A 19,560-nucleotide genomic window follows, 5' to 3' on the forward strand; every position below is an offset into this window, starting at 1 on the left:
ATTAATAATTCCTTCGGGAGAAGCCCTCCTGCAAGGCCACGAAGATGAGCCAGCTCTGCCTCTCTGCAGCCCTTCTAGTCTTCCTGGGCACCCTGGTGGCAGCACCTCAGGGGGTGAAAACAGCAACCAGGCCCAGGCCCTGCACCCTGCCTTCTGCCTGGAGCCTCCCTACGTGGGTCTCTGCAGGGCCCTGTTCATTGGGTACTTCTACAATGCGAAGTCCAGGCTCTGCAAGACCTTTGCTTACGGCAGGGGCAGAAGGAAGCAGAACAACTTCCTGGATAAGGAGGACTGCATCAGCACCTGTGGTGGCCGCAACAGGGCTCAGGAGAGCCGGGCAACTGTGCTCCCCTGAGATGGCAGTCTTAGGAGGCCCCAGGGCTGGGCTGCTGCTGCTTCTGAAAGATTTGAGCCTCCTCCTCTACTTCCTTCTCAAACCTACCTTCCTCAGCAGGACGCTGCCTCTTTCCTCACTGCATCCTCACCTTCATACCCCTCTCCACCATTACTGCACTCCTTGGAGGGGGCAGCGATGGAATTTCTGGCATCCAGTTCTGAGCGTCAGTGGTGGCAGAGGTTTTTTTCAATAATGAACCCCCTTTCCCCCCCCCCCACACACAAAAAATTCCTTCGGGACTTCCCTGGAGGTCCAGTGGTTAAGACTGTGCTCCCAACGCATGGGGCATGGGTTCGATCCTTGGTCAGGGAACTAAGATCCCGCGTGCTGCACGATGCGGCCAAAAATAATAATAATTCCTTCATGTCAGTCTTGTCAATAAGTGTCTTTGCTTTTGACCTCAGAGGAGTAAGGTGGCATTACAACTTTTGGGGCTTTTTTTTTTTTATTATCACTCTCTGTGGTTTATGATGATTTTATCTGACACTCACTTATTAATCATTGGCTAAGTTTATTGGAGGTTGGATTAGTTTCATTATTGCCCTGTAGGGAGATAAATGCAAGGTCTTCTTATGATGAAAGTGAATTTACATTAAAAAAATCACTAAACCCAAATGGTGTTTTGAGCTCCCTGAGTTACTGTGGTATGATTTGTGTTAAGGAAACTTCTTCATTTGGAAACATAGGGGGTCCCTGACTGGTGTAGGGCTTGTTCGTGAAAACAGGACACAGGCTGTCTTAGTCAGTTTGGGCTGCTATAACAAAAGTAGCATGGTCTGGGTGGTTTAACAACAAACATTTATTCCTCACAGTTCTGGAGGCAGGGAAGTCCAAGATCAAGGTGCCGGCAGATGCAGTGTCTGGTGAGGGCCTGCTTTCTGGTTGGCAGATGTGTGTCTTCTCTCCTTGGTGGAGAACAGAGAGGGAGGAAGCAAGCTCTGTGGGGTCTCTCCTTATAAGGGCACTCATCCCATTCATGAGGGCTCTGCTCTCATGACCTAATCCCCTCCCGAAGGCCCCACCTCCAGATGCCATCACACTGGGGACAGGCTTCAGCATGTGAATTTTGGGGGATACAAACGTTCGGTCCATAGCACAGGTGTCCTCTGGTTTCACAGACACCAGGGCCCTCTGGAACGTCAGGCCTCGTCCCCATTCCACGAGAGACCCCGGGCCAACACCAGACCCTTCTGGGCACCAGGGAGCCCCTTCTTGCTCCTCAGACAGTGGCAGAAGGGGAGGCCTTGGCATCTCAGATTGGAATTCAGCCCTCATTTCTGCATGGAAGATTTAGGAAAATGGATTAGGCTTGACCCAACCACTACTTCCGGGAGGGTGGTGATGTTGCTGAGTGGCTGAGGGCATACACTCTGAGGCCCAGCTGCCCGGGTTCAAACGCAGGTCCTGCTGGCTGTTGTCTTCGTGACCTTGGGGAAGTCGCTTGAACTCCTCCAACCTTAGTTTTATCATCTGTGAATTCAGGGGTAATGGTGGAAGCTAGGCACAGATTCCCTGCACACATTCATGAGATAAACACGCACAGACTTCAGCATAGAGTTGGGCACACGGTGTATATGCACTTGGTCCATGTTACCTCCATCAACTGGTTAAGGAGGTGACTGGATTCTTGTGGGAAAAATGCATCTCAAGTTCTCATCCGTGAGTACATCTGGGCTTTTCGAAGAAGACCTTCGTGCCTCTTGCTTTTCCCATCTTTCTACTGACATGGTTGATAACTTAGTCTCTTAAGGAGAAAAGTTTGGAAATATTCTAACATGGCCTTGGAAGCTAGGGGAAAAAAATCTGAGGTGTGGCAAGTTGTTATCTGTACGTGACCTTGTTTTCTTGTTTTGTTAAAAAAATTTTTTTTCTTCCAGCTTTATTGAGGTACGATTGACATGCAGCACTGTATAAGTTTAAGGTGTCCAGCATAATGACTTGACTTACATACATCATGAAATGTTGACCGCAGTAGGTTTAGTGAACATCCATTGCCTCATATAGATACAAAATTAAACAGCAAACAATTATTTCCTGTGATGAGAACTCTTAAGATTTACTCTCTTAACTTTTATATATGACATACAGCAGTGTTAATTATATTTATCATGTTGTACATTACATCCCTAGTACTTATTTATCTTATAACTGGAAGTTTCTACCTTCATCCAAGTTCCCCTCCTACTCTTCACCTCTGATAACCACAAATCGGATCTCTTTTTATGAGTCTTTTTGTGTGTTTGTTTCTGAAGTATAAGCGACCTATAGCATTGTTAGTTCCTGTTACACAACACAGTGATTTGATATTTCTGTACTTTTCAAAATGATCACCACAATAACTCTAGTTATGACCTGGCTCCATACAGAGATATTACATAATTATTGACTATATTCCCTGCACTGGACGTTTCATACCCATGACTCATTTATTTTGTAACTGAAAATTTGTACCTCTTAATTTCCCTCACCTTCCTCCCCTCTGGCAACCAGCTGTTTGTTCTCTGTATCTATGACTCTGTTTCTGTTTTATGTTTTTTCATTTGTTTTATTTTTTAGATCCCACATATAAGTGAAATCATACACTTATGACTTTCTCCATCTGACTTATTTCACTTAGCATAATATCCTCTAGGTCCTCCATATTGTCACAAATGGCAAGATTTCATTCTTTTTATGGCTGAATAGTATTCCATTGTATATATGTACCACATCTTCTTTATGCATTCATCCGTTGATGGACACTTAAGTTGCTTCCATATCTTGGCTATTGTAAATAATGCTGCAGTGAGCATAAGGGTGCACATATATTTTCTTTTTTCTTTTTTGGCCATGCCACATGGCATGTGGGATCTTAGTTCCCTGACCAGGGATGGAACCCATGACCCCTGCAGTGGAAGCATGGGGTCTTAACCACTGGACCACCAGGGAAGTCTCATATCTTTTCTAATTAGTGTTTTCATTTTCTTTGGATAAATACCCAGGAGTGGAATTGCTGGATTGTGTGATAGTTCTGTTTTTAATTTTTTGAGGAATCACCATACTGTTTTCCATAGTGGCTGCACCAGTTTACGTTCCAACACCAACAGTGCACAAGGGTTCCCTTTTCTCCACACCCTCTCCAACACTTTGTCATTCATTGTCTTCTTAGTAATAGCCATTCTGACAGGTGTGAGGTGGTATCTCACTGTGGTTTTGATTTGCATTTCCCTGATGATCAGTGATGGTGAACATCTTTTCATGTGTCTGTTGGCCATCTGTATGTCTTCTTTGGAAAAATGTCTATTCAGTTTCTCTGCCCATTGTTTAATCTTTTTTATTATTTTGATATGGAGGTGTATGCATTAAAGACTTAAATGTGAGACCTGAAACCATAAAACTTCTAGAAGAAAACATAGGCAATATGCTCTTTGATATCGGCCTTAGTACTTTTTTTTTTTGGATATGTCTTCTTAGGCAAGGGAAACAAGAGCAAAAATAAACAAATGAGACTACATCAAACTAAAAAGCTTTTTGCACAGTGAAAGAAACTGTCAACAAAACAAAAAGGCCAATTACTGAATGGGAGAAGATAGCTGCATATGATATATCTGATAAGGGGTTAATATCCAAGATATACAAAGAACTGTAAGTCACCTTGAATGTGTGAATGGACAGAGATGCTGCAGAAACATGAAGCTGGCCGTATGAGGGCTGGGAGCTTTCTCCCTCCTTACCACCTGGATCTCTGCTTATCCATCAGTGGGCATTTGGTGCCTCTGCCTTCTAGGGAGTGAGGTTTTCTATAGGCCTGGGGTGATACAACCTGTCTGGAATGGGCACTGCAATGTGACTTTGTCATTCATCTCAGGAGTAAGAACTCTGCACTGTTCCTTGTTAAGTTAATGATGCAGTTGAAGAGTCTTGCCATTGAGATTGGGACTGCTGCTTCTGAGGGTACAGAAATCCCTTAGTCCAGAGCAGTTCAGGATTGCCACAGCTGTTTATTTCACTGACTTACCTACCCATCCGCTCCTGCCTCCAAGTCAGGTGGATACGAGGTTAGAACCACTGTGTGTTTACCTGCAGAAAGCCTGGAGTGGGTGGAGTGGGTAGCACAGCCCTTAACATATTCCGGTAGAATTTGTGCTTCTTTCAAGAGATGATCCCTTAGCCACTGGGGAGCTGAGTGGTACACAATGCCAGACTCTCCCTGTGTCTATTTTTCTCAGGCCCAGCAAGTGTTGAGGGAGCATTTGAGTTGGTTGGCACATGGGCAATGAGGAAGCTGGTTTGTATCAACCTCCAAGAGCCCCTTTGGATTTGGGGTTTGGAGGATGGGAGTGCTCCTGTTTAGCTAGTAATGTGGCTGCCAGTCCCAACTTCCAGGAAAGGGAGTCTCAGGAAAGCCCCATGTTCCCCGACTAACTGGGCCCATCTGATTTGTACTCGTTCTGTGATGGTGATGGTGTCACTGTGCCCTATCACAACATAAGGTCCTAGGGAAAGGGGATGTTGGGCATACTGAAGAAAGATTGCTGGCCCCGTCAGAAGATGGGATGAACTTTGCCCAAAGATTGATTAACCTGAGTCTTGCCAAGCTCATCTGAAGCAGAGATGTATGCTTGTAAGAGGCTGAGGACCTCTGGATTTTGGTCTTCTGGACAGAATCAGTGGTCACTAGGGAGGTGGGGAGGCAGTGGGGTTGTTATATTCACCTCTATGTTCCATCTCCTTCTTTTTTTTTTTTTTAATTTGGCTGCGCCACACGGCTTGCAGGATCTTAGTTCCCTGACCAGGGATTGAACCTGCGCCCTCGGCAGTGAAAGCGCAGAGTCCTAACCACTGGACCACCAGGGAATTCCTTATGTTCCATCTCTAAGTGATATCAAAACACTCTGTAAGTTTCCCCAAGGATCTTGTCCCACTGTGGAACAACAGGTACACCCACTGGTTAGCAGAGGCTAGTCAGTACATTCTTAGGTCATTTTCAAATAAAAATGCTGGTGTGAAGAATAAATGTAGGAAAATAACTTTTCGTCTTGTCAAAGAACCCAAGATACAAAGATGGGAATCTCCTATTTTGTGGGTCCCTGAGATGTAAATTAACTCTTTGAGACACTTGACTGGCCAACCTATAGTTATGGTGGGGAAGGAAAGAAGTGAGTTCTGATGTCAAGAATGACTACAGAGAACAGGAAGGCAGCAGCAGTAGTGGATTGTTGTAGAACAGGAATCAAACTTTTTCTGTAGCGGCCAGACGGTAAATACTCTAGTCTTTCTGAGTCAACAGGTAAAAACGAGGATATCATATAAGTACTTATATAACAAGAGAGAAAACAAATTTCCACATTTTTTTTGTTGACAAAATTCAAAATATAATAATAACTGAGTACATTTTTTTTTTCTTTTGGACGCGCCATGAGCCTTGCAGGATCTTAGTTCCCCAACTAGGGTTTGAACCCAGGCCATTGCAGTGAAAGCGCTGAGTCCTAACCAGTGGACTGCCAGGGAATTCCCATAACCTAGTACATTTTTTTGGTAGTGCAGGCCTACTAATGAGAAGAATGGGATTCTTTGGGTGGGGGAGGGATAACATTTCACTTAGTTGGGGTTCAAAGTTAGTGTTCTCTCTCATCAAATCGATTGTGGATGTTCATCTGTACATACCGTCTTAGCTTGTAGGCTGTACAAAAACAGACAGTGGGCCGTTTGCCGATGCATGTTCTAGAATCAATCTACAAGTATACTACTGTTAATAATGTCAGATAACATTCATAGAACATTGACCACATGTCAAACACCAGGCTAAGTGTTCTGCTTATATTCTCTCATTGGATCCTTCAATAACCTGGTGATAGAAGTTACTCCTGTTCTTTTCATTTCATAGGAAGGACAGGAGGGTGAGAATAGGAGGGATGGACACTTGCTCAAGGTTGTCTGTCTAGAAGTGGCAGTAGAATTTACACCCAGGTCTGTCTGAATGCAGAGTCCAAGTTCATAACCACTAGGCTAAGGCATCCATCCAAGAAACTGACATGACCAAGGCCTCCATAAGATGCTGAACCTTTGTAAACACGCTGTATTTTTATTTATTTGCTGTTTTATTTTTGTTTCCTCTCCTACCTGTCTGTCTCTCCGAGTGATTGCTACCATTACCCTGCAAGCAAAAAGGGCTGGTGGTTTCTGTTTAGGAATATTAGCGGCGTGGAGAGAGAGGTGGGAGGGATGGAAATGGGTACCGCCTTCTTTTTAGTCAGAGTAAGGGAAGAACCCCAGGGATTTAAGAAGATGGTGTCAGCTTTAATTAAGAAAGCAGACTCAACCCAAAGGTTTATAAAAAAGCTGTAACCTATGAACACTTAATTCAGAAGGCACTTCAGGTTCTCTCATTTGATTTTTTTTTTTTTAACCCTTCCGCCTACAGCGTTCTCATCCATTCCCTTTATCCAAACCCATGTTTTGCTCAGCATTGTGTTGGTCAAAAGCCCCTCCCAGGGAAGTCCTTGGCGGTCCAGTGGTCAGGACTCGGTGCTTTCACTGCCAAGGACGAGGGTTTGATACCTGGTTGGGGAACTAAAATCCCGCAAGTCACGTGGCGCAGTCCAAAAAAAAAAAAAAAAAGCCCCATCCCAGCCAGTTTCTGGGGGTCTCATTGTTCGTGACAGGCCTCTGTGGCCCTTCAGACCACAATTTGGAAGACCCACATGGTCCAATCTAACACAGTACCTTTGCTGGCCCAGGTGTGGCTACCAATACCACAGAGGTACCCTGTGCTTGGCTGGGTGCTCGCCAGCTGTGGTCACTCCCTAGGACCTGCTGGTCCACATACCTACCCAACTAGTCAGCAACAGGCAATGGGATATTTGAGCACCTCCTAAACTACAGTATAATTTTTTCCCCAGACCCTCTGTGGGAGGTGACATGATTCCAGCAAATCATTGCAACTCTTAGGAGCCAGCCCTGATAGACAAGCATATTGTCAAGAATATTTTCCTCAGAAACCCACAATTTCTATCGTTATACAATGGCCCCAGAATAGGTGGAAGTAGCTTCTGTACTTTGAGGGGATCTGGCAAAGCCTTTCCTCCCCCTAATAATTTATCCCCTGGGCATATTTTTGTCCAAAATTCTTCAGTCATAGATTTATCCCTTTGGCCAAGCATTGCCCTTTCTGGACTCTTCTTAAGAGGAAGTCTCTGGTGGAGGCAACACACTACAGGACTTTAGTATATATAAGATCAAAGAGGATCTTAGATGCACTGGGTACCAATCGTGGGACGGCCTTTCTGACACTGTTCTGAGTGCTGTATGATACTAATTCATTTAATTGTCATGACAACTCCATAAAGTGGGTTCTAGCATCACCCCCATTTTAGAGATGAGGAAATGGAGGCTTAAGAGAAGTTAAATACTTTGCCCAAAGTCACACAGCTAGTAAGTGGAGTTAAAACTTGGGACTGGAACCAATGTTTCTTGTCTTTCAGTGTGAAATTGTGCCAGGGGTCCCCAAGACCACCCCCAGCTTCACTGATTCTCTAGGAGAACTCATAGGACAATGAGGACCACGCTCCCAAGAGTCCTCTCCCAGTGCAGTCCCGTGGGACACACTTAATTCCTCCAGCAACAAGTTGTGGCAACACGTGTGGAATACCTACCAGGGACGCTCGATAGAGACTCCAGCGCCCTAGGTTTTCACTGGGGCTTGTCACATAGGCATCCTCTGCCTAGCACATACCAAAATTCCAGACTCTCAGCAGGAAAGCAGGTGTTCAGCATAAGCCACACTGTTTGTACAAACAGTTAAGGCCTGGTGAACCCCACTCTTACCAGTTCTGGGAACGGTGGGAACCCCCCTGAAATCCAAGCTCCTAGTTGCCAGCCCAGGCCAACCTTGCAGGCAGGCCTTTCTAAGGAAAGCACTCAGGCCTGCTACGTTAACTCTTCTTTTTTCTTTTGTGGGATCTTAGTTCCCCAACCAGGGATTGAACCCAGACCCTTGGCAGTGAGAGTGCAGAATCCTAACCACTGGACCACCAGGGAAGTCCTGCTATATTAACTCTTTAAGGCACAGATATCCTTTCCACTCATCTGTGTTTTTGAAAAGGGGCGATTTGCATTTTCCGTCTTCTGTAAGGACTGATCCCCTCAGTAAATCTCACGGAGTTGCTCAGGAGTAAATTAAAGCATGGCTAAGGGCACTTGGCAGTGTTTGTCACACAATAAGTGGTTGATATTGTCATCCTCACTGGCTGCTTCCTGATCATCTCTGTGTCTCTTAGAGCTGGTAAGGGGCTCCAGTTAACTCTTACGCCTTCCCCACCCGCTCTGTCGTTCCCAGGAGGCCCCTATCAGGTTGAGGTCAACATCTCCAGCACTGGCAGGCTCCCCAACGGCACGCTGTATGCGGCCAAGGGCTCCCAGGTGGATTTCTGCTGCAGCAGCAGCTCCTGGCCTCCGCCCATGGTTGAGTGGTGGTTCCGGGCCCCGGATTCTAGCACCGAGCCCTTCGGAAACAACCTGACGGCCAGCTGCTTCACGCTGTTACTGATGTCGCAGAACCTCCAAGGGAACTACAGCTGTTTGGCCACAAACATGCTTGGCGGGAGACATCGAAAGGTGACCACCGAGCTCCTGGTCTACTGTGCGTAAGAAGTGCTCCCCTCCCCCACTCCTTCACCTTGACCCTTTGTGAACTGCGTGTGTGTGCCTCCCCTTTGTATACAAAGACTTACCTGGTGCACAGGTTCCAACATGCTTCTGCAGCTCCCTCGACACACACGCACACGTGTCAGAGAGAGTGTTGCCTCTTCTGGAAGCTCACTGCTAACTAGGAGTACGGGAGAGTCCCTGTGAGTCATAGAGGGGAATGAATGCCAGGTCTAAAGTTTTTTTTTAATTGAGGTGAAAGTATATAACATAACATTAACCATTTTAAGATGTACAGTTCAGTGGCATTGAGTCTATCCACAGTGTTGTGCAACCATCCGTTTATCTAGTTCCAAAACATTTTCATCACCCCAAATTGGAAACCCCATATCCGTGAAGCAGTCACTCCCATACCCTCTTCCCCCAGCCCCTGACAACCACCAGTCTATGTTCTATCTCTATGCATTTGCCTCTTCTGGACATGTCATATAAATGGAATCAGACCCTATATGACCTTTGGGGACTGGCATCTTTCCCTTAGCATCATGTTTTCAAGGTTCATCTTGTTGTAGCTTGTGTCGGTACTTGCTTTCATTTCTTGGCCTAAGAGTATCTATTGTATGGTTCTACCACAATTTGTTTATCCATTCATCTGCTGTCACGCTCTCCGTGAACACAGGCCCTCTAGCGCTGTTAAGAACCAATAGTTCATGAATCTTTATTTTTCAGGTGAAGAAACAACAACCCAATGCACCTATGCACACATTTAGTGGAGGAAAACCACTGTAGAAATAAACACAGGGTGCACTCCTAATCCATGCTAACCAAAGGGAGCATGAGAATGACAGTTAGCAGGCAGGGCAATGACACACTTACTTTATACATTATTCAGAGCCTTTGTAAGTCTCAATGCTGTCTATCATAAATGACATTTATCGTATATAAAGTCATATGTGCTTGTTGTAGGAAACAGATGAGAAGAAAGAAGAAAATAATCACTTGTACTCTAACCATCATTTTGGTATATTTCCAATAATTTTTCTTTTAGATGCCACATATCTACAAATTAAGATCCAAATTTCTATTTATATGATATAAAATATATAAAGGTATATGACATACATAATATATATACTATCTACATACATATATAATATATATTATTTTATATATAATTATGAACACATAGGTTACAACAGGTTTGTAATTTGTTAAATTTTTATATATTCTTTTAAGTGGTACTTGCACATAGCAAAAAAAAAGTGTGTGTTGAGGTTTGGGGATGAATAACTCTCCTTCCTGCAACTCCCTCTAGGGACCAGTAGCACCCAGTAGAACTTTCTGTGATGATGGAAGTGTTCTCTTCTGTATGGTCTAATAGCTACCATGTGTGATGACTAGGAAGTGTGAGTAGTCTGATGGAGGAAATAAATTTGTAATTAAATTAATGAAAATTTAAATAGCCACACGTGGCTAGTGAGAAATGCAAATCTCTTCCAAGATTTAACACCCAGCCGAGGAAACCCAACTTGTGTCAGGCACTAATTTGTGCTAGGAGCTATCTCAAAGTACACTAACTGGGGTTGACGTTTCTCTGATACCCTGGTTCTGTAACCCATAGGGTCAGCCCAGTGGCTCCTCTTAGTCTGTGATTAAGGCCACGTCCTCTGGTGTTTTGCAGCGCCCCCTCCGTCAGCCCCTCAGTGCTGGGCAGAGCTGTCGCCAGGATTGTTCACGCTGCAGCTCAGCTGTCGCTGGGCCGGAGGATACCCAGACCCAGACCTCCTGTGGACAGAAGAGCCAGGAGGTGTGGTTATGGGGACGTCAAAGCTGGGGGTTGAGATGCTGAACCAGCACCAGCTGTTGGATGGCAAGAAGTTCAAGTGTGTCGGGAGCCACATAGTGGGGCCGGAGTTGGGAGCCAGCTGTGTGGTACAGATCAGTAAGTCTGCTTTGCCTTGTCCTGGGGTTCTGGGGTCCACTCACCTTCCTCTTTTCTGGGACAACCCTTTGAAAGAAGGTCTGGGAGAGAAATCCCAGGGTGTTGGAGTGAACTGAATTCCTTCCATTTCTTCCTTCCTTTTGCTTTTTTTTTTTAATTGAAGTATATTGGATTTACAATATTGTGTTAATTTCTGCAGCAGAGTGATTCAGTTACACACACACACACACACACACACACAAATATATGTATACACACATTCTTTTTCATTCTGGTTTATCACAGGATATTGAGTATAGTTCCCTGTGCTATACAGTAGGACCTTGTTGTTTATCCATTCTATATATACTAGTTTGCATCTGCTAACCCCAAATGCCCTCTTCATCTGTTCCTTTCAAACTTTAAAGATGCTTAATGAAACTTCTTGGTTGTAGTCCAAGCTAGTTTTCCCTTGCAGTTTCTAAGTACCGAAGATGGAGCAGTGAACAAGACAGACAAGGTTCATTTACTAGTTATCTCCTGTTATGGAACAAATTACCCCAGAACTTAATGGCTTCAAACAACAGTCATTATCTCACGATTTCTGTGGGCCAGGAATTCATAGAGGGCAAGGTGCTGACATCTTGATTTAGAACTTCAGACTTTCCGAACTGTGAGAATAAATATCTGTTGTTTTAAGCCACCCCGTTTGTGCTACTTTGTTACGGCAGCCTCAGGAAACCAATACAATGCGTAAGCCAGGGCCAGAGTGTGTTGGGTTGTGTTGGCCCTGGTGAGGTTGTCCTCACAGTTTACGAGGATAATCCTCAGAGGTGCAGCTGTGGAGAGCTGACATGCTGAGAAGTGAGCCCTGCTGTGTCAGCAGGTGCTTGTTTTCCCAGGCAAGTGGCATTCAGATGGTTCACCCTTCCCACTAACTCATTCAGCACACTGCTCCCGGGTGTCCCCTCTGTGTCAGGTACCATACCTGGCCTTGGGCAACAGAAGGGACCAAGACTCGCTTTCTGCCCTAGGACAGGGCTTGGTAAACTATGCCTCATGGGCCAAATCCGACCCAATTGGTTTGGGGACCATTTTTAAAAGATGAGATTTAAGTCACATAATATAAACGTCACTATTTTTTTTATTTTTAGTTTTTGGTCGCACCGTGCAGCTTGTGGGATCTTAGTTCCCTGACCAGGGATCGAACCTGCGCCCTCGGCAGTGAAAACTCAGAGTCCTAACCACTGGACTGCCAGGGAATTCCCTAAAATTCACTATTTTAGAGTTTATAATTCATTGTTGTTTTTTTTTTTTTAGTATGTTCACAATATTATACTACCATCACCATTCTAATCCAGAATATTTCCATCACCCCCAAAAGAAACCCTAGCAGTCACTCTCTCTCATTTCCCAGTACCTCCACCAACATCGAGTGTTATTAAATTTTTAGTTTTTTCCTGTTTGCTAGTTGGGATATGGCATATTGTTTTCATTTGGTTTTCTTTGATCACTGGTGGAGTTGATAGTTTTCATATGCGTACTGACTTCCTATATATTGTCTGTGAATTATCTGTTCATATTTTGTCCATTTTTCTATTGGCTTGTTCATCTTTTCTTATTATTCCATAAGAGTCAGTTAATTTCATAGAACTGTCATGCACGTTATAGATATTTTTCTGGCATATTTGGCTCCTAAACCACATTTCTGCTAGTGATGAGCAGTTTCTGATTTTGAAATGTTCACCTCTGTCAGTCCTGTTCTTTTTTTTTTTTTTTTTTTTTGCGGTACGCGGGCCTCTCACTGTTGTGGCCTCTCGCGTTGCGGAGCACAGGCTCCGGACGCGCATGATCAGCGGTCATGGCTCACGGGCCCAGCCGCTCCGCGGCATGTGGGAGCTTCCCAGACCGGGGCACGAACCCCCGTGTCCCCTGCATCGGCAGGCGGACTCTCAGCCACTGCGCCACCAGGGAAGCCCGTTTTTTTTGTTTTTAATAAATAAATATTTATTTGGCTGCACAGGGTCTTAGTTGTAGCGTGCAGGATCTATTGATAGTTGGTTGATCAGGGATCGAACCCGGGCCCCCTACATTGGGAGCACGGAGTCTTAACCACTGGACCACCAGGGAAGTCCCCTCTCAGTCCTGTTCTTTCAGATTGCTGCGCTCAGATGGTCTTTGACTCTTTCTTATTAACTTACTCTTTGTAATCCTCACAGTAGCCTGCAAATTAGAATGATTGGTCAGTTGCAGATGATAACAGGTGTGAACTAATTTACCCAAGATCAGTTGGCTCGTAAGTGACGGAGCCAACACATAGCCAGGCTGGTCTGACCCCAGCACCCTTGCTTTTATCCAGGTAGTGCTGACTGCTTTCCTGGTGACCTTCCACACATGATCTAGCAAATCTTTTTGGGTAGGATTTAGGTGCTCAGCATGGTTCCAGGTACTGTGGAGGAATACAAAGTCTTTGCCTTTAAAGGACTTAAACTTTACTTGGAGAGAGAAGTCTGGCCAATGTGGAGCAGGAAATGACAATATCACAAATACAACTGACCCTTGAACACCACAGGTTTGAATTGCGCGGTTCCGCGTACATGTGAATTTTTTTCAATAAATGTTGTATCTGTATTTTCACTTAACAGATCTTTAAATTAACTCACTGTGGGGAAAAGTTTGTGTCTGATTAGAGATCACAGGATATAGAATCAAAAGAACTAGGGTTTGAGTCCTGATTCTATCCAAACTGTTTCAGCTTCCTGTCCTTGGGCGAGTCATTTATCAATTCCTTTGCTTCTGAGGCAGAGAGAGCAGGACGTGGATTTTTAGATTTCTCGCAGGTTGGTCCCCCAACCCCCATGTTGTTCAAGGGTCAACTGCGATGGTGACATTAACATTTACTGAGTGCAGATAGAGTGCAGGTGCCAAGTGTTTTGCACACAGTATCTCGTTCAGTCCTCAATCACCCTGTGAGCTGAGAGCTCGTATTATCCCTCAGAATTAGTTTCCTGGAGCTGCTGTAACAAAGTATCATGAACTTGGTGGCTTAAAACAACAGCCGTTTATTCTGTCTCAGTTCTGGAGGCTAGAAGTTTGAAATCAAGGTGTCGGCAGGGCCGTGCTCCCATCAGCGTCTTCGTGGGAGAATCCTTCCTGGCCTCTTCCAGCTCCTCACGGCTCTATGTGTTCCTTGGCTTGTGGCTGCATCACTTTGGTCTCTGCATCTGTTTTCATGTGACCTTCCCCTCTGTGTGTATGTCTCCCTGTGGCCTCTCCTCTTCTTATAAGATACCAGTCCTTGGAGTTAGGGCCCACCCCCAATCCAGGATGATTTCATCTTGAGATCCTTACCTTAACTAGTTACATCTGCAAAGACTCCATTTCCGAATAAGATCACATTCCGGGGTTCTAGGTGGACATGAGTTTGGGGAGGACGCTCCATTTTACTGATGGTGAAACAGAGGCAGCCGACTTGCCCAGACTGCAAATAGAAAGCAGTATACACACTCAGAGTGGTACATAATGAGGATGTCTGAAGTGTGTTATGGACAGTAAGTCCCAGGAAGTGAATAAATGATGGACCGATGCTGAGAGAGGGTGAAATTAGCAGAGGCAGCTGGTGGGGTTGTGTTATTTCGCCCTTACCCTTCCATTTTATTTGCAGATCTTGCCTAAGTCTTTATTCCTGTGACCCCTGAGACTTGACCAATAATTTGAATCTAAATATGTGCTCAGGGTTAAGAAATGTGTCTGGAGAAGGGAGCTGACCAGAAGTTTTCCCAATTCCAGGAGCACAGGAAGCAAGCACAGAGCCTGGGCCCTTCTCGGACTCTGACGCCGTCCAGTTCTCCCCGCCTCCCTCTTGGGCACTCGAGCCTGGATGTGCATACAAGTCACCTGGGGGGTCTGGTTAAAATGCAGGTTCTAACTCTCTCGGTCTGGGCGGACACAATATCTGCATTTCTAATTGCGTCCAGGAAGTGCTGATGCTGCTGGTCCGAAGACCACACCTTGAGTAGCAAGGCCCTTGCAGGCGAGGGGTGTCTGGATCATTCCACTTGAAAGGACTAGTACGACCCTGAAGTGTAATGCTAACAACCACCTCAGGGATCCAGGGCAGTGTAGCCCCCAAGCTGATGAAAAGTGATGCTTTTGGGGAATCCTGCTGCCCAGATCTATCTATCTATCTATCTATCTATCTATCTATCTATCTATCTATCTATCTACCTTTTTTCTTTCTTTCATTTCTTTTCCTTCCTTCCTTCCTTTCTTTCTCTTTCTTCCTCCCTCCCTCCCCTTCCTTCCTTCCTTCCTTATTTCTCTCTTTCTCTCTCTCTCCCTCCCTCCCTCCCTCTCTCTCTCTTTCTCTCTTTCTTCCTCACTCCCTCCCTCCCTCTCTCTCTCTTTCTTCCTCCCTCCCTCCCTCCCCTTCCTTCCTTCTTTCTCTCTCTCTTCCTCCCTCCCTCCTTCCCTCTCTCTCTTTCTTTCTTTCCTTCAGCTGTGCCACGCAGTTTGTGGGATCTTAGTTTCCCGACCAGGGATTGAACCTGGGCCACCCGGCAGTGAGAGCACCAAGTCCTAACCACTGGACGACCAGGGAACTCCCCAGATCTCTCTTTATATGGTGTGTAGCCTCTAAACTGAAGACGCCAACTCAGCCTACGATAAGCTGCGGTGTTACTGTTATGGAGCCCCGCCCCAGCATGTGGTCCGCCTCTTGCAGATCTGTGAGGGCCCAGCAGCACCTGCCCCACCCCTGACGCAGTAACCCTTTAAGTGAAACTCGTTGAATTTATAGGTGCCACACTAGCTGGATGGTGACACAGCTGTCTGAGGGGTGAGTGCTGTGTCTGGCAAAAGTACATGATGTTTGTTTGGGGTTCAGGGGAGGTGCACTGGGGGAATTGTTTGTTTTGCTTTTAATAAAGGAGGAGGGGGCCATTTACCACACTTTGGTTTGGGACCCCCAAATACAGCCATACTGATGAGGCTTGTCACTGCTGCTGGCTTTGTGACCCTAAAGGAAATTCTGGTTAACCATAAAGCGGGGAAGGAGTGATTTAGCAACATGGGGGGAATCTGACAGTTGATCCAAGAAGGAGTGTCCGCAGGTGAGTTTTCTGAGCAAAACCAGGTTTGGGGTATTCTCTTCTGTTAACCTGACCTAGAGAGAGAGGCTTCTGGGTTGTTCCACCCCCATCCCCTTGCCCCTTGCCCCTTCCGCAGATGCCAGCAGTGAAACCCTAGTTGCTCTCTTGGAACAACGGCCAAGGGGAAGCGTGTAGTTTCACTCTCCAGGGCAGGAACCCAACATGCTGCTCTGTATCCCTCAGCTGCTGAAAATATGGATTTCATAAATCCTCCCAAGATGAATTTGCTACCCTTCCCAAGAGGGTGTACATTTTGGGAAAAGGCTTCTCTTGCAAAGTATACAAGTAGATAGCCATAGTAGACCTCATAGCTCCCTGTGTCCCACTTAAATCAGACCCCAAGGCCACAGGGACGCCACATTCTGAGTTTTCTAGGACAGACCTGTGCTAGACAGAAGAATGGCCCCCAAAAGATGTCCACATCCTAATCCCCAGAACCTGTGATAATGTTACCTTACATGGTAGAGGGGCTTTGCTTCTGTGATTAAGAATTTTGAGATGGGGAGAGTGTCCTGGGTTATCTGGGTGGGCCCAGTGTGATCCCAAGGGTCCTTATAAGAGGGAGGCAGGAGGGTCACATGCAGTAGTGAGAAGTGATGACAGATGCAAGAGGTAGGAGTAATTCAAGGAAAGGACTGCAAGCCAAGGAATGCAGGTGGCTCCTTTCTAGAAGCTGAGAAAACAAGGAAATGGATGCTCACCTAGAGCCTCCAGAAGAGACCAGCTCTGGCCAACACCTTGATTTTAGTTCTGCAAGATTATTTCGGACTTCTGACCTCCAGAACTATAAAAGGATAAATTTGTGTTGTTTTAACTGCTAAGTTTGTGCAATTTGTTACAGCAGCAACAGGAAACTAATACAGCTGCCTTCTGTCCCCTGGAACACCCTTGTCAGGCTGTGTGCCCATATCTCATCTCATCAGTATGGTTATTATACATAGAAGCTTACAGCATAAGAAGTAAGGAGATGTGGACCACAAAAGCGTGACTCCTTGGGTTCCATTCTTACATAGAGTGACCAACTCATCTTGGTTTGCCCGGGACTTCACCAGTTTTAGCACTGAAAGCCCCCAGGTCCTGGGAACCCCCTCAGCCTTACGCAAACCAGGACATTTGTTCCCCCTGAATCCTAGCTGCTCACTTATTTAGTCATGTGACTTTGAGCAAGTTACTTAACTTTCTCTGTGCCACAGTTTCCCCATCTGCAAAATGGGGATAACAAGATTGTTGTGAGAATTATTAATTGGGTTAATAAGTAGAATGGTGCCTAGCCCATTGAATGTTCAGCAGATATTAGCTTTTATTATTATATGAGACCAGGTGCAGTACAGAAGTTCCTGGAGCTGCTTTGTTTGGAAGAAGTAATATTCTTGAAATTCTCAGACCACCGATTGAATCTCCTTCAACGTTTGTCTTTCTTTACCTTCTTCTGATGGTCAGGGAGCCCCTCCCTTCTCTCTGAGCCCATGAAGACTTGTTTCGTGGGAGGCAATGTGACGCTCACCTGCGAAGTGTCTGGAGCCTACCCCCCTGCCAAGATCCTGTGGCTGAGCAACCTCACCCAGCCGGAGGTCATCATCCAGCCCAGCAGCCACCACCTCATCACCCAGAGTGGCCAGAGCTCCACCCTCACCATCCGCAACTGCTCCCAGGACCTGGACGAGGGCTACTATGTCTGCCGGGCTGAGAACCCCGTGGGGGTGAGGGAGGTGGACATCTGGTTGAGCGTGAAAGGTGAGTGAAGTGGCCCCGGAGGAGGAGGAGGGCCGAGAGCTTCAGAGGACCTGGCATCATCATGGGGACAGCTTGGTGCCTCCCTACATGTGGGTCACTGCCATCTGGGAGAAGGCCTGTCTGCTTCCCTGTGGCTTGACAAGGTGGATGGGAGAATTATTGTCCAGTCCTAAATCTCTAACATTTGCATAGGGATAAAAAAGTTATTTAATATCTGTTACACCCTAAAGGAAAAAAAGTATATATATATTAAAATAAAATACATACATGTATAAAATAGATATAATTTATATATATATATATATATATATATATATATATATATAAAATGTAAGCTGAGAAACATAATAGCAAAATGAACACCCAGGAAACTAACATCCCACTTAAGATATAGAACAGTGCCAACACTGCTGGAATTACCTGCAGAGAGTGTGGCTAGTGTGGCCAGCTAAGAAAACAGGATGCTCACTTAAATTTGTATTTCAGAAAAACAAATAATAATTTTTTTTTAATGTACTTCCCCAGTATTGCTTGGGACATACTTATTCTAAAAAAAATATTCATTGTTTATCTGAAATCCAAATTTAAGTGAGCACACAGTATTTTATCTGGCAACCCTACCTGTAGGCCCGTTTCCAGGCTTATCCTGGGCCTTCTGAAAAAGGTGACCACTATCCTGAGTTTCATGTTTTATTTAAGAAAAAATATGCTGCATACGTACACATGTCTACATAATATATTGTTTGTTTTAGAGTTTTGAAAAATGGCTATTACCATACAAGTGTAGTCTTTTGTAATTTGCCTTTTTTATCCCACATTTTGTTTCCAGAATTTATTCCTGCTGATGTGTATAATTATACTTTGTACCTCTGTACTGCTGTATAATTTTCCATTGTATCACTACTCCACAACTAAGTTATTGATTTTCCTGCTGATGGATGTCTGTGCTGCTTCTGATTTTTTTGTTGCGATGAACAAACTGTGTTGCTATGGAAACCTTTTTACCAGCCCCTTGTGTACATATACCCAGGTCCCCAGGCAAATATTTCTCTAGAATATTTGTACAAGGAGTAGAAATGAAGGTTAGGTTATGTGCATTTTTATCTGTGAGATAGCATCAGATTATTTTCCAGAGTGGTTATACCAATTTCCATTTGCAACAGCAGTCATTCCACATTTTCACCCACAGACTTTGTGATTTTTGCCCATCAAGTAGGTGTAAAATGAAATCTCACTGTGGTTCTAATTTGAATGTCTCTGATTGCTAAGAAGGCTGAGCATTATTTCATATGTTTATTTGCTCTTTATGTTTCATCTGCGAAATACATAATTGTGTCTTTTGACGTTTTCCCCTTTCCTATAGATATATAGGAGTTCTTTAGAAATTCCATATGCTAATTGTTAGTTTTACATGCTACAAATATCTCCTTTCAGTTGTCTTTCTTGTTTTCTTTATGGTATCCTTCGATTTGCAGGCATTCTTACTTTAATGTTGTTGACTTTATGAATCTGTTCTTATATCATTAGCAATTTTTGTGTCTTAAGAAATCCTTATCTATCCTATGGTCATGAAAGTATTCTTCCATATTTTCTTAAAGTTTTAACACTTGCCTTTCATAGTTAACTCTTTAGTCCATCTAGAATTGATTTTTGTGAATGATGTGAGGTAGACATCAAGTTTCCTCCACCCCCCAATTTGGATAACTATTTGGTCTAGCACCACATCCTGAAGA

The 19,560-nt window shown here is 44.8% G+C and overlaps 1 protein-coding gene across 1 annotated transcript in view; it reads left to right on the forward strand.

The window, feature by feature from the left end:
* The window catches only part of VSIG10 (V-set and immunoglobulin domain containing 10), a 36,950-nt gene that overhangs the window by 10,318 nt on the left and 7,072 nt on the right, over window positions 1-19,560 (forward strand). Inside the window, exons 3-5 of the mRNA XM_082668213.1 lie at window positions 8,715-9,017; window positions 10,704-10,964; window positions 17,534-17,827. Of these exons, the coding sequence (XP_082524339.1) occupies window positions 8,715-9,017; window positions 10,704-10,964; window positions 17,534-17,827 (858 nt within the window). The remainder of the gene's footprint in view (window positions 1-8,714; window positions 9,018-10,703; window positions 10,965-17,533; window positions 17,828-19,560) is intronic.

Source organism: Grampus griseus (assembly GCF_964374135.1).
Source record: "Grampus griseus genome assembly, chromosome: 12".
In the NCBI taxonomy this organism is placed as follows: domain Eukaryota; kingdom Metazoa; phylum Chordata; class Mammalia; order Artiodactyla; family Delphinidae; genus Grampus; species Grampus griseus.